The sequence below is a fragment of the Neodiprion pinetum genome, chromosome 4, assembly GCF_021155775.2.
Source record: "Neodiprion pinetum isolate iyNeoPine1 chromosome 4, iyNeoPine1.2, whole genome shotgun sequence".
NCBI lineage: Eukaryota > Metazoa > Arthropoda > Insecta > Hymenoptera > Diprionidae > Neodiprion > Neodiprion pinetum.
Genome location: NC_060235.2, coordinates 24,932,559 through 24,955,409, shown reverse-complemented (window position 1 = coordinate 24,955,409; position 22,851 = coordinate 24,932,559). Strand labels below are relative to the sequence as shown.

The following is a 22,851-nucleotide window of genomic DNA, read 5'->3' as shown; positions in this document are numbered from 1 at the left end:
GCCGTGATAACATAAAAAAAAAAAACAAGAATGCAACATCCATAAGTATGGAAGATAGTGCTAAATTATTTGGTTCGGTTCAACCTATTTGGTTGATGAGTCTTAAGCTGGTTAAACTGGCGAAAACCGTGTAAAATGATCTTTTTTGGTCTAATTTCAATGATTAAGATCGCATTGAAAACGGTGACCACAATATCGCCAATGATTGATCTATTTTGAAATTTATACTCTTATTACCCATCGAATCGCACACTCAAGAGTCCAACAAAACGTACACAAATATCTCGTTGTACATCTCATCAGCGAGTTGACGTCATGATGAGTACCAAGTCCGTTGTGATAAAGAAACTCGTTACGGACTAAACGAGGAAAAGATGAGTAAAACGCTGCCTCAACAGCAAAGAAACGATTTACCACAATTCACGTGATTTCCAGAGTTGATTGTCCTTCATAAGTACTACATTCAAGAAAAACTTGCTTTTTATTTCAACGGAATAACAAAGCTAGACAACATATCGATAACAGTCTATCGATAATTCTCTGAAACTCTTTTCGGAAATCAACGAAGTAATTAAATTCAATTTCATTCACGATAATCACTCTGGTAGCCTGAAGATACGCTTATATGAGTGAAGATTAAAGACAGCTGAACCAAAACAGATGAAAGACGTGTACAGTAAATTTATTTCAAAGTATATCAAGCCGCCACAGTGTACGAAAAAATTAAATCATTTGCTTTTCTAAACTTCAATCATCCAACGATAAGCCAATCGTGACTTCGCGCAGCTTATCACTCCGATCGGTCAAGTTTCTCAATCAACTGACTGAGGTAACTGCGGTGAGGATTTACGAATGCTGATAATTAAGTAATTACGGAACCACAGATCCGATAAAACCGAGATATCCTGCTACATCTTGCCGTTGGGTGTCAGGCGATTTGATTGTCTCATAATCAGTGAATAATTGCCTTGAGGTTGATTCTCGTCTTCAAGGTCCACGTTATAATGCCCTACTGAGAACTGATCGCGCCGATCATTTTTATTCGACTCTGATGAGAATGGAAAAAATGTGATGCAACTACGAACATCCGAGAAAGGCTCGAAAGAGCCGTCGAAACGTTGAACCGTGAAGTCTACAATCAAGGCAAGTCAGTTCCAGCACACTACTTCGGCTATTTTGCATACTATTTATCGCAGGCTCTCCGCTACGTGTTGCATGTCGTCATCGCTCGCTCCAACGATCACGTACCGGGTGCGACGAGCGATACAAAGCTCGTGGAATCTCCGGAGTATCGTTTGTCGCTGGTCCGTGTCGTCGCTGCCTTTTCTTCGTTCAACAGTTCCAGAATCCCTACGAAAGGAATGCTACCAAGTCAGCAACAATCGCCGGGCTTCTATCTATAAAGGTACGCTTGTCAATGGTCACAGACCTGCTACTACGCCTTATCTTTTCATGCCGATCAAACACTCATGAATGGTTTTTGAAAAGAGGGGGATTTCGTTCACAAACGAAGCTGCTGACTATCTCTCGATGTGGTTATGCCAATACGGTAGTATAATTTACTGTAACCCTGGGATCCGACGACCAGTTTCAGATCCATAGATCCCGTGACAAAAATTCCAGTTGCGTCAAATCGTCCGACCAATTCGTGCACGCAAATTTAGTTTTTATACTTTGATTTCATTCCATCAGAATGCGTTTTGAATGACGCTATAGTGACTTCTACGTTCCGATTTGAAATAATTACCGATATCGTGCATTTGGGATCAGTGCAACCATTCTAACATGTAATCACAACCAAGGTTACCAATTCACTGTTTTATCTATTGCTCGTGAATCCCGGAAAACGAATATTATACCATGCGAATGAACCTTTGGATGCAGATAAGACCTCGGACAGTTGATACTCCTTGTAGAAGGCGAATTCAGTGTCACGAGTAATCTCCATAATACATTCGCCACAAAGGTCAAAACCACGCTTTGCCAACGATAATTATCACTGTACACTTTATATCCCAGTAAACAGGAAGTGATGGACCAGTTTGAGATTCTTAAGATAGATGTCAGATTCGAAGGAGCTGAACAACTTGCCAAGATTAACATTTTTCCGAATTCAATTCGTCAGCTTGATCCCGAATCATGCCAATTTTAATTCTATAGATGCTCATTCAGTAACTGAAATGACTCGGCGATAATTCCACTACGTCAGAAGTCAAACTAAGCGTATAGAAATCCATGAAATACGTGCATACGTGTAAACTTTCTTGTAGATATCCATGAAATTATTAGATTAACGAATTAGCAATCGTCACTAAGCCGGTATATTTCCACGCTGAAGTGGGAATTACCCCGACACTCGGGTTGAGTCATTCAATCGAAGACGTTGTTTGACCCGAGTTACGCCACGAAAGACGGGCCTTTCGCATCCGAGAGCGGAAATTCGATTTCCTATAACGGCATGACTCACGGCGATCGAACTCAGTTTCACACTCGTCGCGCCGCAGATATGTAAATCAGAATCGCGCTAGCACGAGATGTAAGTACGACTTGTATACGCGAGTTTTTATATTTGGTAGGTACGTTAAGAAGTTAACGGGTGTCGTACGCCTGGACTAGTCTGGTTCTCGAGACCTTGACGATGACGATCGAAACTTGTCTGCCAATTCGAACACACGTAGGATCCGCGAGGTCTTTGGAACAGGTAGAGGTACCTATGTATCATATTTCGTGACTCGGGAGTTTAAACAGCCGAACCCGAGAACCGCGTATCTAAGCAATGCGGAAAACAAACCGGTTTATCGAAAGACAGTGTTCCCGCCCTAAACGTGATCGGGAAATTTTGTTACGTGTAATAAGGCAGTGGCGGAAATTTGTCTCTCTCTCTTTCTCTCTCTCTCTCTGTCTCTGATTTCCTTTGAACTCAGAGCCTCGAGGCGCACCTTGGCATTGCTCAAATATCGCATCGGTTTAGCCGCGATGTCAGTTGGCTGTCGCACACTTTATCCAAGTAAAGGCAACGAGGCTGGATGGATCGGTGACCGGCAATAGCGAGAGGACAGATCCCAAGTCAAACCGTGTTCGAGGCGAATCATTGGCTCGAGCGAATCGCGCGATCCTGCCGTGTCACGCATCAATTACTTCGAATCCAGACCCGCGGTTTTTGGTAAGTGCAAGCCAATGCCTTCGACTTCCTAGTAACTCTCGGACAAACCTGTTTTTCACACTCTCAGAGAATCGAGAATGCGCCAGTACAAAGTCAGTTTTTCGAATGATTAGATTATACTGAGATTTGTGGCTGGAGTCCATTGAAATATATGAAAATTTCCACTCGCCTTTCCGCGGCATAGAAATATTGCGATATTTTTTATGCAGCTACATTTCTCCGCCTGAGTAATATTCTGGATAACCAGTAAGACGACTCGTATGAACCGCTTTCTACAAAAACACGGTCAGTTAAATTATGTGCATGGGTTCAGGCGCATATATTGCTGTATATTTTCATATGTGTAACTTCGCTCGTTTGTGCCTTATGGTTCGGTTTATTTTTCGCCATAGGATAAGCCGGTTAAACTCATAAGAAAACCTTTCTGACCCTGCCATGACTTCGAGGAATCAACTTTTCACCTATTCGTATTTTCTTTTTACTTCTGCCATTCTGTCTCACCCGTTCAACTACGTTCTTATTTCGTTCTGTATTAAACATTTCTCGTTGAATTATACAAATGTGCGTGCCGTTAAGATCAGGAAGTGAAAAGGAGAGAGGGAGACCGTGCGTTTAATGAGAGTGTAGAATGAATCTTATAGAAACAACGAGGTAAAGAAACTAGGACAAAAATCGTTAAAAACGCATCCACCGTAAAGCAGACCTAAGAATATGTACATACGTATCGTTATCAGCCGTGTATGTATAGCCTTGGGCGTATCACGCCATGTCTGTGTGTATGCGCAGTGTGTATATATATTATATATATATATGTATATATATATATATCTACGTATGAGTATCACTAGCGAGATAATTCTTACAACAGTGAAATTAATTTTCTTAGATGACGAAGCAAAGATGACAAAATAACAATAATAATTGTTACACTCGTGTCGGTGTGAAAAGAGAAGATGCGCAATCCGAAAGGAAGAGGAGAGATAAAAAAGCGAAAGTAAAAACCCTTCGAGACGCCGAAAAAACCTGTTATGGGGGGAGAGGGGGGGGGGGGGGGGCAAAACTAACGAATTTAATCTGGTATCACGGGCTTAGAAGCATCGCATATATGTCTACATTGATAAGATAAGCGAAAGAGGTTGAAAGGCCGAGGCTATCATCAGCGAGCTGTACAATATCAGGGCGGTAATTGGAGTCATTAGATAATTGTAACGGGGAAGTTAACCTAAACCGTTTTTAGCGTGCTGCTTCCATTCATACGTTTCAGATGCAGAACAATCGAAAGGCATCACCAATTAAACAGTGCTCATTTTTTTGTGAGAATTTTGACCGTTGAGATGAAATTTCTAGCTTTGGGTGCAGTACAGTCATTAAATACGTTCATTTCTTACCGTAAGAGAAAAATTTATTTCTGGATAAAAAATGAGAATTAGTTTTTCAGTTCTAGCCGGAAAATCTTGAACGTGTTACAACGTATTTCGATTATGGAGTTCTTACTTTACTTTCTTTTAGATATAACTGCTATGATTTCCTGCTGGTTCAACGATAAATTGAACTGATTATTATTTAATTGAAAAAATATAGTCAACTAAATACGAATAGATATAACATTATAATGAGTAGAAAATTTCGCATTGGCACGTGTAATCCGATAAATAATTAGTTGTGCAAGGTTTTCGCATGATTCGAAAAATATTTAATATGTTACAGAATAACGATACTCATTTTACTGGAATTTTTTAGCGATCAAAACGAACGAAAACTTTTTCGGCTACCACTTTTTGCTTTGTTTGAACTCTTATTATATTCCGTTCCCAAGAAATGAAATGTCAAAAATCGCGAAAGCATGTTTTAATATGTAACCACACCAGGCTTTTCAGAAAATCCATTCAAATCCCGTATCTGTACCGTTGCACAGTGGGCTGAATCGCCGAAAAAGTCGGCAAAAGTACACCAATGTTGTCATCGTGACGAAATTTTGCATCCATACGTTTTCGAGGTCGCTGATCACGAATCTGAAGTCAAATTCGTAAAATTCAAAATGGCGGATCCAATCCGGCCCACCGATATCACAAAATTTCCTTGGATTTGAGTAAAACGTCTTGTACTTGTGTTTTCCAGGCTTTTGAAAACGAATTTCATGTAAAAATTGTAAATTCCTGAGTCAAAATGGTTTCTCAAAGTTGCACTTAGTATATCCAGGTTTTACTTGTTTGTTTGTCATGAATAGTAACAAAAAAAAAAAGAGTACAATGCGTGGCTTGATGAAACATTTTTTTGTATTTCAAACGGTACAAGTCATCGTCAATATATGCTAAAATACATCTAAACTATTCGCATTCATCGTCATCATCCACCACGTCCACAGAACGATCAGAACAGAGAAACATGGCCGTAGCTTCAGGTGAGAAGCTTTTTCGTCTTGGGTGAAGTGTTCTTCCAAGATGACAATTTGAGTATTTAAAGGGTTATATACAGTTAGAAGGCCGAAAAAAAGCGAATTTTCCAGAATTTTTTCTGAGAAAACTTTTAAATTTATTGATCTAAAAATTTGTACACATATTATGGTATCTTTTAACTGTATTTTAAGACTTAGTATTAGTAAAAATATTTATTTGGAAAGGAGCTACAGCTGATCTCCGGGAGCTCCTCTCAAAAAAGACGTTTTGCGGTGACCACTATATCTTTGAACTGGATCCTCAGAAATTAAAAAACCAAACAGATTTCGTTAAAGTAATGTTAAATCTAGTAACTAATCGAAGGAATAAGCAAAATAAATTTTTTTGACAAAATGGCGGTTTCTCAAAAAACAAAATCGATTTTTGACCAAAATTTCGGGCTTAAATTGTTGATAAAAAAAAAAAATATTTATCGGTGAGAAAAAATCTTCGATTAATTACTAAGAAATATATTTAAGAAGCTCGTGTTAAAATTTGAGAATAATCGGTTTAGCCGTTTTCGAGTAATGTTTGTCACCGACTTTGTAAACAACATTTTGAGAAAAACGCGTTTAAAGTTTGGGGAGAGAAAAATAAAAATTTACCTTTCAGATATAAAAAAAACAATAACACACTGTTGCTTTTCGCATCTAAATATATTAGAAGGGAACATTTACAATAAGCAAGTGCATAAAAGGAACAGCGTTCCGGGTAAGCGCTTCCGCTCCGGCCTTGTACTTTCAAGCACTCTGAAACGTCTTTTCAAATTTGCGTGTAACTTCGAAAATATTCACCGGAACGATATGAAATTTTCTGTGTGTATTCTTAAATATATGTACGTTAAGAAATTAAATTAAAAAAAAAATCGATTTTTTGAAAATTTTAACTGTATATAACCCCTTAAGTCCGCCTGAAAGTTTTCTTTTCAAATACCGAAAATTTTCTTCTTTGTTAGTCACTTCTTCGGATCCTGTCGAGAATATTTGTTGTGATCAAAAATGAGGAAAAAATTTCAGGGAAAAATTCAGGCTTCAATTTTTTCAGGCTCCCCCACATGATTATCGTTATTGGCACCCAAAAGAACGTTTTGAAAAAAAAAAAAAACCTCCAAAATTGAGAAAAGCCCTCAAAGTAAATAATTACCAAGAACATAATGAATGGTTTTTGCAACTGTTTTTTCACTCAATGTTTTGCAGCGATACTACATTTTAGAGTAATGAAAAGAACACCCCGTATATTATTGAGTACTATTCAATTTGAAAACACCGAGTATATGGAACGCGCAGATGCATGACAATGCTTACTATGGCCGTGCGGACCGTGCACGGTAACGAGAAAAATGGCCGTGATCTCGAATATCAAGGAATATGAAACATTTGTTGGAAAATTACCAAACTCAACACTATTCTGCATGTACTAAAACTTCAAACTACACAGGATCTCTTGGGATCACAACTTTTTCCCTAATTTTCGATCAAGAAGTTCAAACATCGACGCAAGTTGCAAGAGATTTTTCGTCTCTACGTTTCGAACATGCAATTATCGCAAAAACAGGTAGCTAATGCATACATATATTCTACATACCTCCAGAAACACCCTCCTTGTCGCACATAACAAGCAACACTTCCAATAAAAATTTACCGACACCTTCGATACAGCTTTTTTTTTGACCAGCGTTAGGTCACAATGGTTACTGTCGCAACGGGGCACTTTGAACAACTATTGCAGTCCAAATACCCGAGTCAGCACTCCGCCCTTCCGAAAACTAGCTAAGGACCCCCCTCCATCTAATATATTTGAAAACCAACTCTGACCGCCAACTTTGAAATTTCGCCTAATGCCGACTTTTTCGGCGATTCAGCCCACTGCGCGCTGCAAGTAATACGCGTGTAAGTTTTGTTTCATCTTATCGCGCAAAAAGTTGTTTTCATCGATCTGGTTTTATATACCTGATGAATGGAATTTTTCTCACAATATTTTTAAACATGGATATTCCGCAGTGTAAGTGACTCGTTCGTTCTTACCTCGACAAATTTGTATACCATTTAAATAAGCTAATTGTAAAAGTATTTAATTTTCTTTATTTTTGGATATTCAATTACTTTCGAGAATGCTTGAAACTCCGCTTAATGATAGTACCTAATTGTTCTAAAATGTATATGATCAACGCGGTTAATGTGTTTCGGCATTGTGGCTTTTCGTTGATTTTCACGTTTCGTTTTTGTTTCTACGGTAAAGAATTCACCTCGCCATTACGTCAGCAGATTTTTAGTCCCCCTTTTACGACTTCGTTAATTTTAGTGTGCTCGTTTTTAGTCATTAAAATCGACCTGAGAGAGAAGACAAAAAAAATCCGAGAAAGAGATAAAAACAGACGAGATGTACTCGGTGATAAATTATAAACATGAATTTATAAAACAAAATTATAAACGTGCCGAGAAATTACCGTACGAAAAAAGGATCTCTGGTCCAAAAAAATTTCGCTGCGTAAATTGGAACATCCGATATGAAATTCGTTGACAGCTCGTAGCCATTTTCATATGCACCCAAATTTACTCGCACCCTAATGGCACCAAATCTGCATTGTTAACTTTATCATTCGTGCGGTAGGCGAAAGAGTCGAGCGTATTTAGTATTTGATGTCTAAATTTGGACGCAATTAAAGACGAAAATTATTGAACCGACCCAGTCGACAACTGCCAGATCGTAATGTGGTCCAACTGCTCGATCGCATGCAAGAATTATTCTTACATGCCAGATTAAGTTCAATTGCCTAGCTTTGAACGCGATTATTATTACCAGTATTATTATTGCTGGTACAAACAATGATGATTATCGTAATAACATGATAATAAAGTTAACAGCATGAACAAAAATAAAATTTGTGAGAAAAGTTGAAATGGATGATCGACGAATCTTGGAAGAAAGAAAGAAAAAAAAAATTGCGCAGTGATGTGACATGCGCGGGAAACACTCTACTAGAAAGCAAATTACTTTTTCATTCGATAAAAAAAAAACTTCAACGAACTAGAATTCTACGAAGAAAGCAATTTCTCATTCATTATCAAAGTTTCTACGACCTGAAATTTTGTCAATTAGTAAAAGTAAGGAGTATAACGTGTGTGATAAAATTTCAAATCGTTTGCTTTCTCAGCTTGTTAGACAGCATGCAGACAGGTTATAAATTTCACGTATTAACCGGCGTCAAATGTACGAAATAATTAGCGAAGTCCACAAGGCGCTAATAATATTCGTCACTTCTGATCAATTTACTCAAGTAACGACGTGAATATAGGCAGATGCGAAGCGGTTTCAAATATCCTGGTTCTATGGCACGTGAAAAGCCAGAGTGCCCGTTCGGTTGCGGTCTGACGACACAGTTAAGCTCTGTGTAAGCAGGACTAATAAGAACAACTCAACGTCGCGTCGGGTCACTGGCAGATAATGATACCTATAACCTGCAGGGATAAGCTCGAAATCATTCCATGGACGCGCATGTTGCGTAACGCATAGAAACATTCGTAGATGATGAGAGAGGCAAGGTTAATTTTTCTCAATTATAATCTGTATTTTTTCAATCGAAATAATCTGCGGATGGAATAATTATGGACGATTCTAATGAAGACGAGATCCGAAAAAGTACAGTCGGTACACAACACTGCGAAAGAAAAACAATTTATCAACTTGCCTTGACGAAGTGTAAAATTATTCGAAGCGTTTTTTCATTATCAAAATCGCGGACTATGACGGAATTTTTTCTAGGCATTGTATTTTCTAAATTACCGAGTGTTTTCGCAAAATGAAAAATCAGTTATTTTTACTCGTAAAATTTGATCGAAACATTGAGCGCAAATTTTTGTCGTATTGTGAAAAATATTCACCGATTAAATATTCATTTGAAAGTCATTGAGTTAATTTGCCGCTGAGGCTTAATTGAGAATGTGCATCCAATTATATTTGTTATTATTTTTGGAAAGTCTCGGAAGACTTGAAAGAAAAGTTTTAACCGGAAATCGCAAAGATTATCATTTAGAAAACCTTACGTTGAAAAAGGAAAAAAAAAAAAAAGAATTCATGAATGGTATTACATAATATCTGAAGAAATTTACTTTTTTTGTTGAACAATCGATGATTCAAAATTAATTTTGAACCTCAGAGAAATCCGATTAAATATGTTACATTTATTGATAATTAACAGTTGAGGATCACGTAATCGCTCACAATCAGTTTTGCAATTGTAGTTTTCGTGTAATATTTGGATTTTTTCAAAAAATTACTTTCAAATACGCGGGGAATTTTGTGCACAGATGACCTACTTGGATAGAATTTGGCTGACGATGAGAAGCCAAGCATTAACTCCAAATATTCGACATTCGGGGTCAAAATTCTCGGCAACTTATATATGTGTACGGGTTTGAAGAAAAAGCCGTTTATCTGTCTTAGTATAAACGTACATGTGCGCACCATCGTTTCGTTAACATCTGCAACACGAAATTCTCTGGCATGCATTCGCTACGTAACTATCAAAACTGGCATAATCCTTCCTGAATCGCACACTTGCACAGATTCGAATGCAAGTATTTGCCCCCAGGATAAATTTAATACTCACATTGCATTTACTCAGACGTTTCCTTAGCAGCACAGCGACCGGAGCATCTGCAACATATAAAACCGTGACACGGTGATGTAGCGAGTGTTGGAATTACTATGCCTAGAGGAATTATTATTACGTCTGTTCAGAAATATTCCGGCGAACCGTGCGGAGGGAAAAAAATTTGGAATTAATCATGCGAGAAATAAAGAATCGAGGAAGTTCGAACTATACGAACTTTCTTTCTTCGATAATTTTTTCAAGCTACTTAACGATAATTGTGCCCCGAAATTCTTAACTACTCATCATCGATAATTTCGTACCTCAAAGTTGACTTATTTAGTTATCAAAGTTAAACTTATGACTTGAAAAATTCCTCGTATCAATCCAAGGGATGGAAAACCAATGAGAACCATTTATTCGCGGTAAACGCAAAAATTTATGTTAAACAGTAAAAAATGCTTTCATTCAATGCCAGATATATTTAATGATTTTTTAAGTGAAAATCGTCGCTGTGTCATAAATTTTCTCTTTCTTCTGCTTCGTCTGGATTACATACGTAAGTGAGCTCGGAAATGGTTCGAAAAATTGTTGAAATTATTATCGAACACGTCATCCGGACGGATATCACGCAACGTCGACGGTAAAAGAGAACGTTAAACTCTTTGGATGCGGTTAGAGGAGGAGGCGGAGTGGCTGCGGGGAGACTGCGGAGAGACTGCGGAAAGACGCGTGCGGCTCGGTTTGGTCGGAATGACTTTTTGCCGGTTTGCTTAACGGTACACGGTTGGCCGCGTGGTCCAATTCGCCATTTGTCTTAGACGACGGAACGACTCGGCGTGTAAGATCATCTCTGGACCACCGAAGCTGCCTATCGCCTTCCGGATATCTCGCTTTTTGCTCGACGCGGAACTGCAGCTTCCATCGGACGTTGTTAAACTATCGAATTTTTTCGCGGATGAGAATGAATGCAGGGCTACTGAATTGAAAGTTACAAAATGAGGAAAGAACTCAAAAATTCTGAAGAACTCGAGTCTTCAGAATCGATTCAATTATAATGGCTTTTTGAACCATTTTTCTCGCAGATCAAATCCCTGTAATTTGTCTGAAAAATATTTGTAAAATCTTTTTACCTTATGGTATAGTTGTAACGCGCAAATGTGAATGTTGTATTGTACGTATAGAAACCGACTGTTTGTTGATAAAATATTTCAAGTCTTCTCATCTAATAATTTTTGAAGGTTTAATAGTAAAACCTTTTGTCACATTCTTTAAGCCGCAACTTTTCTTATTCGAAGTTACCCAAAATCATTTCCATCACGTTGCTGAACAAAAAGCATAGACTGAGATTGAAGAATAGTGTATACGAATTGATTACTGGTAAGAAGTAAAATTAACAAATTATTGATTGAGCATTAGTTTGCAGGTAGTTTTCAGTAGGGAATTTCAAACCGGTTTTAATGCTCAATCACATTTGAGTGTTTAAATGCGGTAAATCTTACACTGTACGAGTATGCACAAGAATTTCCTGCAAGAGACCGCCTGTCATTAACAACAAGCTTGACAGATAATAAAACCGAGTTGAAATTACACGGCGTGGGTATTATTTTGTTGCAATAATTTACGTGCATGTATTTTGGTTTAATGAAGCTTGTCAAATTTCTTAATCAACTTATTTCAAAATTGATGGACTGCTTAATTGCTAAAAATTACTAAAAAGAGTCGACAATGGGAAATTTTATCAAAACTATATTTTTTTTTTTTTGACGCTGATATATTTAGTTTTATACAAATTTCAACTAAGAATATTTAACCATCGACAACTTAAGATCGTTTAAGCGCGAAATTTTAATGAACCGTTACATCTCATCGTGGCCAGAAATTAATTATCTAAAAATCGGGTAATCCCAATTTTTTCATCATATTCTCGTTTATTCAAACAAAAAAAAAAAAAGAAGAAAACCTGATGCAATTTGGTATGAATGATTATGAACGAATGATTAGTGTCGAATTACAGGAACCGTTAGTGATACGTAGAAAAACTTTTACAGGCAATTTATGTTAAAGAACTTATTCAGGTTTGAAAACACTCAATATTCATTAAAACTGGTCAAACGATGAGCTCTTGGCGCTGAAAATACTGTGCAATAATCCAACCCCTCTGAAAATGTTAATAATTTGGGCTTATCAATTGAAATTTTGGAATATTTTACTTGACTGTTTCTTTTCAGTCTTAAATTCAGAACTAACAATAAATCACTGCACGCATGATCAAACTGATGAAATCCAAAAGACAATCACAAGCGAAATTTTTCACTGTAACAATATCGAGGACGATATGCGATTCAATAGTGTTCATCATCGAGTAAACCGGAGCTTTCTTTTTGCACATGATGATCCCTGCAGAATTTGAATCGATATCAAATTCCATTAAATGAAAAAAATGTCAGTTACATCAAACAACGAATAAGTTCTCGTAGCGTACACGAAAAAGGGGATTGCCAGTTGTAAGAGAGAAGATACAAAGAAGAGAATAAGAAATGAATTGTTAAAAACCGCACATAGAAGGCTTCGATGACGCGAATAGGAATAAAAACGAGGGGCCAACATTTTTGGAGTCGAAAAAGGTGAGAACGAAGCAGCGTTGAATAGTCGAGAGTGAACGGTCGGCAAAAATTTACACCTGATCCAATACGACATGGTTAATTACACAATTGCATGGACGAGGCAAAAAGGCGAGAATAGACGGGAAAACAAATAATGAAGGCGAAAAGAGTCGCAAGATCGAGATGAAATTAATCGAGAAAAGAATGCAGTAACGGATCCTACTAGATTTTCGGATTCTAGCTGAAAAGCTCGTCTTTACTTTATATACAAGAACTGTATTTTTCAGCTGCGGTAAAAAGGGAAAATAATTAGGGACACTGTTGTAACCGGAACCGAAAATTTATATCTGTGTAAAAACTTTGGCGATTACTTTCCTGCACGCTTATCGTAACTTGAAATCTCCGTGCAAATGGCAGAAATCATTGTTCCTTGGACCCGCGGCCAAGGTCGGATCCATTAGGCACTGCAGAAGGCCTTCATGTTTGTCAAACCCACATATACGCGAAATTTATTCATACCTGGGAACAAATTGGCTGTTATATTTGTCTTACATTTCACGCTGACTTGAAGAATAAACTTTGTAATCCGGCGTCTATCCTATTTTCACGTAAAACATTCACGAACTGTTGGAATGTGGGAAATAACAGAGCCTCTGGACGTCGTTTACTCTTTTCGCCGAATTTTGAGTAATAGTAATAATAAGTAAACCTCGTCATCTCGCAAATGGGACAGTGCGAAAAAAGTGAAACGGTAATGCCGAAGGTGCGGTTAAAAAGCGACTCGAAGTAAAACGAATAGTTGCGTAGCAAAAGATTCCGATCTTATGTTTCTCCGAAAGAAGGATTTCGCATAATTATTATCGTTTTCTCATTACAGCGAATCCTTTACCTTTGGATTCGCATGAAGCCGATTGTAAACTTCAAGGAACGCAACATCGGAGAGTGAAAGTGTCGAGCAGTGGGCGGCCTGTGATTCATTTTCTCGGTCAACAGCAGGCAGAGCTTATAAATTATATAACAGGACTCTTGGAGGCTCGGTGCAATGTTCGTAAACGGGAAAAGCAGGTGTTGGAAGAACTGAAACGAAGCGTGAGGGGATTGAAAGGTCTGGTGAGCGTGAAAGATATATTTCAATACCAGATTTTGATAAAATTGTGCCAATTTTCAAATTAACAGCTTGAATTTGGGGCGAGAAATTACTTCAGATGTTTAAATACGCGCTATGACTGCGAGAACAAAAAAATCCGAATAAAGAAGAAACTAAATCTTGTACAATCGCCAAATCTGACTTTCATTTTACTTATCCTGAAATCAAATTCATGCCATGAACGAATCACATCATGTCCCCCAAAAGTCGTTTTGTTTTCAAACCAAAACATGTGATATGCACATCGCCCAGAGCTGTGTAATAAACGGTAATCACAGGTATAGTGTCTGAACGGCTGATGGCGTACGTGAAATTTGCATTTACTTGCGAGCATATAATTCGAAAGGTAAACTTTGATCGGTAGGTATTATCAGGCTTTGATTTAATTAATGCCAAGGCGACGACCTGTTGACGTTTATATATTATTAATGTCACCGTTGTTTTCAGGGGCGTTTTTTATTCATTAACCACGAAGATTTTATCGCGACCCGCGATGTGACGCGCAATACAAGTTCTAAAGAAGCAGCCCGCTGTATGAAAACGTGTCTCAGATTAATGAGCATAAATTAATTCTCAAAGGTTACAATACAGATAAAATAAAGTACCGAGACACGAAACTTGCAGGCAGTCGCAACGTTTCTTACAATGTACTTTGCATACGTTGAATTTCTTTTCGTTTTACCATTATCGACTCCTACATAATTACAGATGAGGTCATAGAGTTTGACTGACAAAAAAATTTCTGGCTTCAATTACTGTACAGTCCTTAACTGTTTTCATTCAATTACCATATTTTCTTGGCGTTCCAACGATATTTAAAGATTTATTGAAACGATACTCGGTTGATTAGAATCTTCTAGCAGCTGTGACAAACGAAGCTTTTCTCACAAGTCCAGGGTTTGTAAGGTTCGCTCAGCTCTGCTGGAAAAAATGATCTGCAAAACTTTAACCTTTTGATCGTTTTATAGAAAAATATACATAGTACTAGGGGAAGACCGATAATTTGCAACAATTGAAACCAATCGTAGTATCAACAAAAATTCGTAATTTATATCGATAACCACGAAATAGAAAGAATCGGTTTGTAAGATATCCTTCATAAGCCTGCATTTATTTCACTGATTTATAAAAACTTCGACGCGACAGAACTAAGCCCATATTTATTTTTTTTTGCGTATTAGTTTCCACCATCTTTTCACCAAAAAAGAAGCAACTCAGTTGCAATAAATTTCTCGAAACTGCAGCGAAACTCATTATACATATACATTATGCGTATAATAGGTATAAAAAAGAAAATATGATGCGTCAGGTCAGAGGGCGTCTGCCCAGAGCCTGGAGGCATCAGCAATGCTAATGGAAGATCGTATATGCTTGTCTTTGCGTGCACCGAACCTAAGTAACGTATAATATAACAGTCCGGATGTCGCATGTAATGAAAAACTTACCTTATACCGGGCAGTAAAACTCACGACATGTTCTACGTACACACAATGAGAGGAATTTCATTTGTTATAGTTGCTGGAAAATTATTGTCGGATGGGTATCGTTGCAACTTTTTGAATATTACTGAAATTACAGGAAAGTTTGGTAGATATTGAATTTTCTGGAACGTTGAATCCGTTCGTTCGGTTTGCTACACTTTTTTCAAGTCAATGAGACTGTAATACGAGTGACCTGTATAATCGAAAAAAAAAGTAAGTAGAAAAAGTAAAAAATGAAAACAGTTGGAGATTATAAATTGATCGTTACAGATAAAAGATGAGGCCACCGATAAGCTATTACGGAACTGATGCACCGATGAACACGTATCAATTTATTATATACATCAATTATTACTTTGTATACCGGTAATGAGACGTGGATCAACGAGATAAGTTTTATTTGCATTTTCAACGGTCGGATATTTTATGTTTCGGGTTTTTACCAAGCGAACAAAAAAACTCGAAGAGTGATTACAGTTTATCAGATTGTTAAAATACGGAAAAGGAGCAGAAAAAATTGCGTTTAATTTAACGATTAAACTCGATCGTTTACATTCCGTCATACCGACGATCAATGTTTTTAATCACACTGAAGAAAAAACTGGAAATATAATTTTTTTTCGAAGGCTATACGTATATAAGTACAATTGTACATAATTGCGTCACTCCTTGACTAATTCCTCAATACACGAATGGATCGAAATTTAATTCGATATTGTACTAGATCGTTTTCAGCGGCTTTTACAAAATGTATGTATAATCGATTCCTACTGTAAGTTGCGACGTTCGAGATGAAAGATATACGGCATGCACGACAATATTTCCCGCTGAACAAAAGCTGAACCGATCTTTATCTCAGAGGTTGGGATGTATTTTGACCCTGAAAAAAAGATCTCTTATTTCGCGAAGAAACAATTTTTCGAATGGTAAAATATACAGGATCGTTGCGATTTCAGATATCTGTGTCCTCTGTTCGTCACAATAGCATCGCGATGGATGAAATTTCACGCAACCGACAAAATTTGAAATTCATTCGGTAAAAAAAAATCCGCGAATCCGTTGACTTAAGCAGAGTAGATAAGCTATACATATTCGGCAACGCTAATCTATCGCGATATTCAATCTCGTTTCTCAGCTGTACGATTATTATTTTAATCGAACGAAATTGCGTCGCGTGGACGCAAAATATAAAATATCTATTCAAGCTTCTTTTACAAATAATTTCACGAGTCATTCGTTTGCTTTAAATGAATATTCAGTTTATGCATCGCCTGTAAGAGAAATTGAAAAGCGAATCATTCAATTTCGTCTTCACACTTTTCAGGGAAAAAAACGAACTTGATCGAACTTGAGCTTCTCGTGCCGTGAATTATCGATCAGCAAGTATTACAAGAGTGTCTCTGACACCTTCTTACACGACCCTATTGCTTGTCAGCTGTCCGACTCTGCAGGTTTCCCGATAGGTGTAATTCCCAGCCTTGTACGCGTCATGCATTTGCATTATAAACGTACATCTATAATCCGTGTCAGTCGACGTTGAACTGACACACAGTGTGAGACAAACTCGTAAACATACAATAATCCGCAGAAATTGCATTCTGCGAAGAGGAAAATCTAGCGGACAGAATGCGTTTGAAATCTAAAATCTCCCCACGTCTATTTCACTTTTATCTCTTCTTCGCGATACCGTTTATTTTTAGACCAAATTAACCACAATCTTACCACCCGTTTCATCGTATTACGCTTAAGGCGTCTGTAATTAATTTTTTTTAACCTAAGAGCGTAGCATTGAATGTTTCGAAGACCGCTCAAATATTATTCCTATCAAAACGATGATCATAAAAAACTCAACAATTCACGCAACTAATTGTTGTTGTACACTTGGGATGCTTGAAAAAACTTAACGATCTGATAGAGATGGTTGCGAATGACAAAAATGTAGGTTTGTATTTTGTTTTTTTTTTTGTTACATCTACCATCGACAGATTTGTACAATTTTTTTTTTTTTTTGCAAGTTATTCCTGCAATCGTCCGAAATCACATCCCGCAAGACGTAATAAATATTTTCTCCCTTCGGTACGAATAATCGAAATATTCCGCGTGTATATAACATAATGCAAAGACGTCGATGACCCCGACGGTATTGATAATTCGAATGAACATTGAAGGAGATAAATGACGTACTACACGAAAGTGGAATATCCTCTATGAAACTATAGAGCAGCAATACGTCCCCGATCCGTCCCCGTCCGCAATGTTACTTCATACGAAGTTGATTTCAAAGTTTGAACGGTCATTAAAAAACGGCCCAGTTTACGAAGCCGGCAGCCCGCGGCCGTGCTTTACACACATAACACGCGATATTAACGATTACGTCAAGGCCTCCAGTACGAGAAAATATACAGCCGTCTATGGTAAAGATTTGCCAACGTTGAGCGAGGGTAACACCGTCTTTATCGCCTCTGATATTTGATGTTTGTCATACGGCGTTGTAAATTCATACTCCAGTTAGATAAAGCAACGAGTCGTGGTTCCCTCCCCGGCATACTTGACATTTGTTTTACATTCGTAAAACTGCGATCTCTCTTAAATTTCCACCCGCGATTCGATTCCTCCGATTCGCAGCTTGTCCACTAATGGAAAATAACTTGCGTGTTGGTAAAATTTATCGCCATTCGACCTTTCCTCAATTTAATCGCAATTGTGAACCTTCGCTTATTTTTTTACGGCTTATGAGCCCGCTTCAATTTACCCTTTCACTGATTTCATAATCGGCTCGGAATTCAATTTATATTAGCGTTTGCGTTAATTACTGACGTCTCGATTGACGAAATTTTCATCCTCTGAAAACGATCTTGATGTAAATCAGCCTTTGAGTATTTCTGGTTGCAGCGATATTATTATTCTTTCGATCGTGATTCGATCGGTTCGATAATTGCATGTGATTATATGAAGACATTGTGGGGAAAATGATAACAGAAAGACTGAGAGGCAAATATTCCGAATAATCTGACGCTGAGCAAGATGTTCTGTCTCGCAGCTGTCGAGGATTAAAATGTAGAAACTAACTAACAATGAGCTAGGAGCGAAGAGAATCAACACTGATTATGCAGTACTGCAGGATGTAATAACGAAGCGAAACAGAATAATTAGTCAGAAATCCGTACAGTCGGTAAAATTTGGTGTTAAAAGCTAGCTAGTGTTGCACGTGATGAACGCAAATCTAGTGCACCGAAACTTTGGTCGGTTAAAGAATTGGAATACCAACGAAGCTGAACGGTTGGGCTTGTGATTTTAAAGAGAAAAATAAAAACGCGTGAAACAATGTAACAGGACAAAACCGGAATCAAATGTTGTGCGTGATAAAAGGTACGTTGAAAGGTGAATGGGCTCAGTGAAAGGTGTGTAGAAACAGTTGAATTGAATATCGCAAGAGACAGTTGAAAGTAATTTATGTATCAAGTATACAGAGCATAATTATACACACATGACGTTAAAAATAGCATGATGGATATATTATTTCCGGAGGCGAATCCTCATCCGGCATCCCTCAAAATTGGCAGATCGATGAGAAAGAATCGATTCAGCTTTCGGATTACACGACGTCAGACTTACGATTCTCAAAAATGCTCTCACATGTTGAAAATTTGTATAATTTATGCGTCAGCAAATTCAAAACCAACTGTCGTAGTAAGAATCCCGATGAATTGGTACAAGTTTTTGTAATTAAGAATTCAAAATTCAAGAGATAGTCGAATCTCGGGAAATCCAGTTCTTCGAGGCTCAGAATTGACGAGTCATTTTGCGAATCCCGAATCGTTGATTCATTTTCAGTTACGTAATAACTTGTTTACAGTTCAAATAAAGCGCATTGAAATCCAAGAAATGTTCTCGTACCAAGGAATCGGTTGTTTGATTCGACGTTTTTCACAAATAAAGAGTGAATATCTCCCGAGCACTGTTCGAATAATCGAATCTCTTCGAGGCCAAAAAATATTCACTTAATTGGACAAAGATTTTCTCGATTTGTGTAAAGCAATTATTTTCATTTGATTGGATCGTTCGATTAGTGCTTGTACTAACAAAACTTGTCTCGTAAGTGCAAATGCTGTTCGACGAGTCGGTCGAGCCATTCTTTTCAAGAATGAAGTCCGACATCGCAAAGATTAAATATAACTATACACCTTGGGAGCAGCGTATTATCGTTTTTCGATTAACGGCTTATTGCGCAATGTGTCGGCAGCTCCCGGAGCTACAAAGTCAGCCACAATGCGGGCACCAATACTTACAACTAATCACGCCAAACCCGAGAGAAATCGTAAACCGGTAGTTATACACACCGCGAACAGAAAGCAGATGTCTTCTCATCGATGCTTTAATGCCTCGTCTCGAACCTTAACCCATATATAGATCAGAGACGGTACGTACGGAGAGAAATTTCTTACTACAGTTGTGGTTACTAATCGCTACAAGCAGTCCTTAACGGTTTTTATTTTTTACCGCAATCGAAAAATGTGTAATTTCCGGTAAAGATGATAAACACTTTTGCGGCGGTAACCAAAAAATTTCGTACCGTTATTTTGACGATTTCCGTTGTTCTAGAATTTTTTACCGATTTTATTGGCACACAAGTGATCGATATTCCGATCTATATTTTACGTTCCGGCTCGTTGCGATAAGTTGAATTTTTTTTTTGTTATATTATACAAAACCTTAAACAAAAATCGCAGAAAGACGGTAAACTTTCTCACTCTCCTCTACGAGTCGGTATTTTTTTGAACATTGTTCGTGATTTGCCATTATAAACTAGACCTCTTTTAGTTAATATTTCTTAAAAATTTCCAAATTTTCCAATCAAGTACAAAATTTTGAACTACAAAGTTTCAGCGTTCTATATTTTTTTTAACAAATAAATACCAATCCAAGAACCTATAATCTTTCACCGATGTGTTCTTCAAGGAAATCATTCGGCCTACACGGTATCGGAATCTTTTTATTAAATCTTTACCGTCGCTGAACCTTGCGCTTCTGTGATCCTAGACCCTGTTCTTGCAGCTCTCCCCCATTACGATACAGTCGATCTCGGTAACAGCTGCATAACCCGGTCCGATAACATTTCTATTTATAAAAACCGCATTGTGATTATACACCGCGTTAGAAGTATCACTGTATCCGGTTCACGTCACACGTTTAAATCGAATGCCCTCGAATTTTGATTCCAGCGAGTATTTCCACGTTTTTTTTTTTATTTTCACATTTGTACCGAAAAGTAAACTCATTATACTTATGTTGAATAATGCTGGAAGAAAAGTACAAAACGAGCTAATTGTCTTTCATTCAAGTTGCAACGTCGTGAATTGATCTGAAAATTGACAGGTCGAAAATTCATACCACCTAACCGATCCTTTTCCCGGTGAACAAACTTCCCTTGATCAATAACCAGCTTCGGTTGCATTAAATTTTTAAAGGACTGTGCTTTTCGGCTCTCGAGTGGATATCGTGAACGAAAACGGGCTTCGTGGAAAATCGGAAGAGGATTTATTTGTCTAGGTATCTCTTAGAGTTCGTGCGGAGCCTGCAGTACGACTCAGCTTCCGGTGTCGGAGGGTCGGGCGAAGAGCTCACGGCTGGGATAGAGCCGGAATTACGAACAAGCGAGAAGCAACAGGTGAGGCTTGGAATGGAATAATTAAGGCTGCCCGTTTAAAGTCCGGGGCCGAAAGTGATAGTGTGTGTCAGTCTAGGTACCTAAACGCGGTGGAATTTTATTATCGTTCCTTGTGTGTTCACCGTTTTTAATTCAACGCCACATTCACCGACGAACGAGGCACGTACGCGGGCTGATCTTATCCCGGTACAACGAACGCAGGCATCCGATGAAACTCGGTGCCCAGAAACGAACGCTTCGTTAATTCGGTTTTTCTATTTCTCCACGTTTTTGAAACGCAAATTTTATAGGGAAATGATGATTAACGACCAGTTGAATATCAATTTCTCATGCCTGAGGGTGCGGTGAACATACTGCTGTATGTTCGAGGACGAGTGAAATTTTCCTCTTTCCGTAGTGCTGATTAATAATTGTCAAGATATCACGAAATTAAATTACACGGTGAAATCGATGGCTGTTGGAAGTTTTGTGTGCGATATCGCTTATTGGGCAGAGCCAGCTCTTACTTCTCACACCGTTGAAACATTTCTTTTATTACACTTGTCTCGTTGAAAGTACGTATCCGGATCGATTCGGGGCTTTCGATAAAATCGTTCGTTTTGACTGTGCGAAGAGAATTTCGAGTCTCATCTTCAATTGCATTGTCGAATTATACATCCGAATGACAGTCACTTATCGCGTTATCGCACAACAAGTTATATCTAGGTATGAATGTCTTAAAAATTATGAAATCCCTTCGTCAATCGCTGCAGCGTTAAATTCTGAGAAACTCCACCGCGTCCAACTTTAAACACAGTTTGAAAGAAGTCTTGATTACTCGAACACTAACGTGGTATGAATAGAAAAAAACCCAGTAAACCTTGATTCACTTCCTCTTCCCCAATTCCCATGAACGGTGATTCGATCAACGAACTGCAATATAACGTCAATATTTCAGCGAACGATTATCGAGTTTCCGAAATAAGCGCGCGAAAAAAAAGGGTGGGGGGGGGGGGGGCAGGGGGGAACAAACGGACAACGATGATAAAGGTAGATTATTTTAAGCCAGAGTTAAAATAAGTGAAAGAGTTTAAAATGAAACGAAAAAGAAGAATTTTGTCACCAGCGCGTGCGCCTCTGTATATTTCGTCGAGTTTACACTAATTTAATTTACACCGAGCGTCGCGACGTACTCTATATACATCACAAAACTTGACCAATTCAAAAATACATTTTCATGTCAACAATAAGATTCACTCGCGAGTACAAGGTACAAGGCGTGCGGTCACGACGTGAGGTAGTAAAAATTTGTTCACAAACGTTGGAACCAAAAAAAAAAAAAGGAGCTGCTTGAGAAAACCCCGAAGACCCCACACAACCAAAAACAAAAAAGAAACAAACACACACACACACACACACACACACACACATTCGAAGAAGCGACACCTTGCCGATAATCGGGAAAAATGGTACACCGCACACACAGTGAATGACACACCGCGATCCTTACCTTCTGTTGGGACGCAATGTCCCAGGATTTACGGGGAAAAAAATCCAAAACTGAAAGAGGGGGTTGGCACCCCTTGGCTCGATGGCTTCCTCGCTGTAACACCGGGCGGGTCACACCGCAGGAAATTCTGTTACAATATCAAATCGAAGGAACGATACTATCACAGACCGAGGTCGAACTAGCACTGTGGCACGACGAGCAGTCGCGGCCTCGTCTCGACAGTCGCTCGAAGCCCCCACTAACCGCTACCGGAGTACCCACCGAATAGCGG

General features: G+C 38.2%; 2 protein-coding genes across 4 annotated transcripts in view; one reads left to right on the top strand and one right to left on the bottom strand.

Moving 5' to 3' along the window:
* wdp (Leucine rich repeat protein windpipe) overlaps positions 1-22,851 on the bottom strand; it is a 26,338-nt gene extending 3,487 nt beyond the window's left edge. The window contains exons 1-3 of one of the 3 annotated variants that reach the window (XR_006882487.2): positions 22,581-22,851; positions 10,208-10,254; positions 5,456-6,568 (exon numbers count right to left, since the gene is read on the bottom strand). Coding sequence is in view for 1 of the 3 variants with exons in the window: in XM_046619946.2 (XP_046475902.1) it covers positions 10,208-10,209 (2 nt within the window). In the remaining 2 variants the exon portion in view is untranslated. Of the gene's footprint in view, positions 1-5,455; positions 6,569-10,207; positions 10,255-22,580 lie in introns of those variants that run through there. The other 2 variants (XM_046619946.2, XM_046619947.2) reach the window with 2 other exon arrangements.
* Positions 763-22,851, top strand: part of LOC124215965 (uncharacterized) — a 47,320-nt gene continuing 25,231 nt past the window's right edge. Inside the window, exon 1 of the mRNA XM_069134955.1 lies at positions 763-1,405. Within this exon, the coding sequence (XP_068991056.1) occupies positions 1,216-1,405 (190 nt within the window). The 5' untranslated portion in view covers positions 763-1,215. The remainder of the gene's footprint in view (positions 1,406-22,851) is intronic.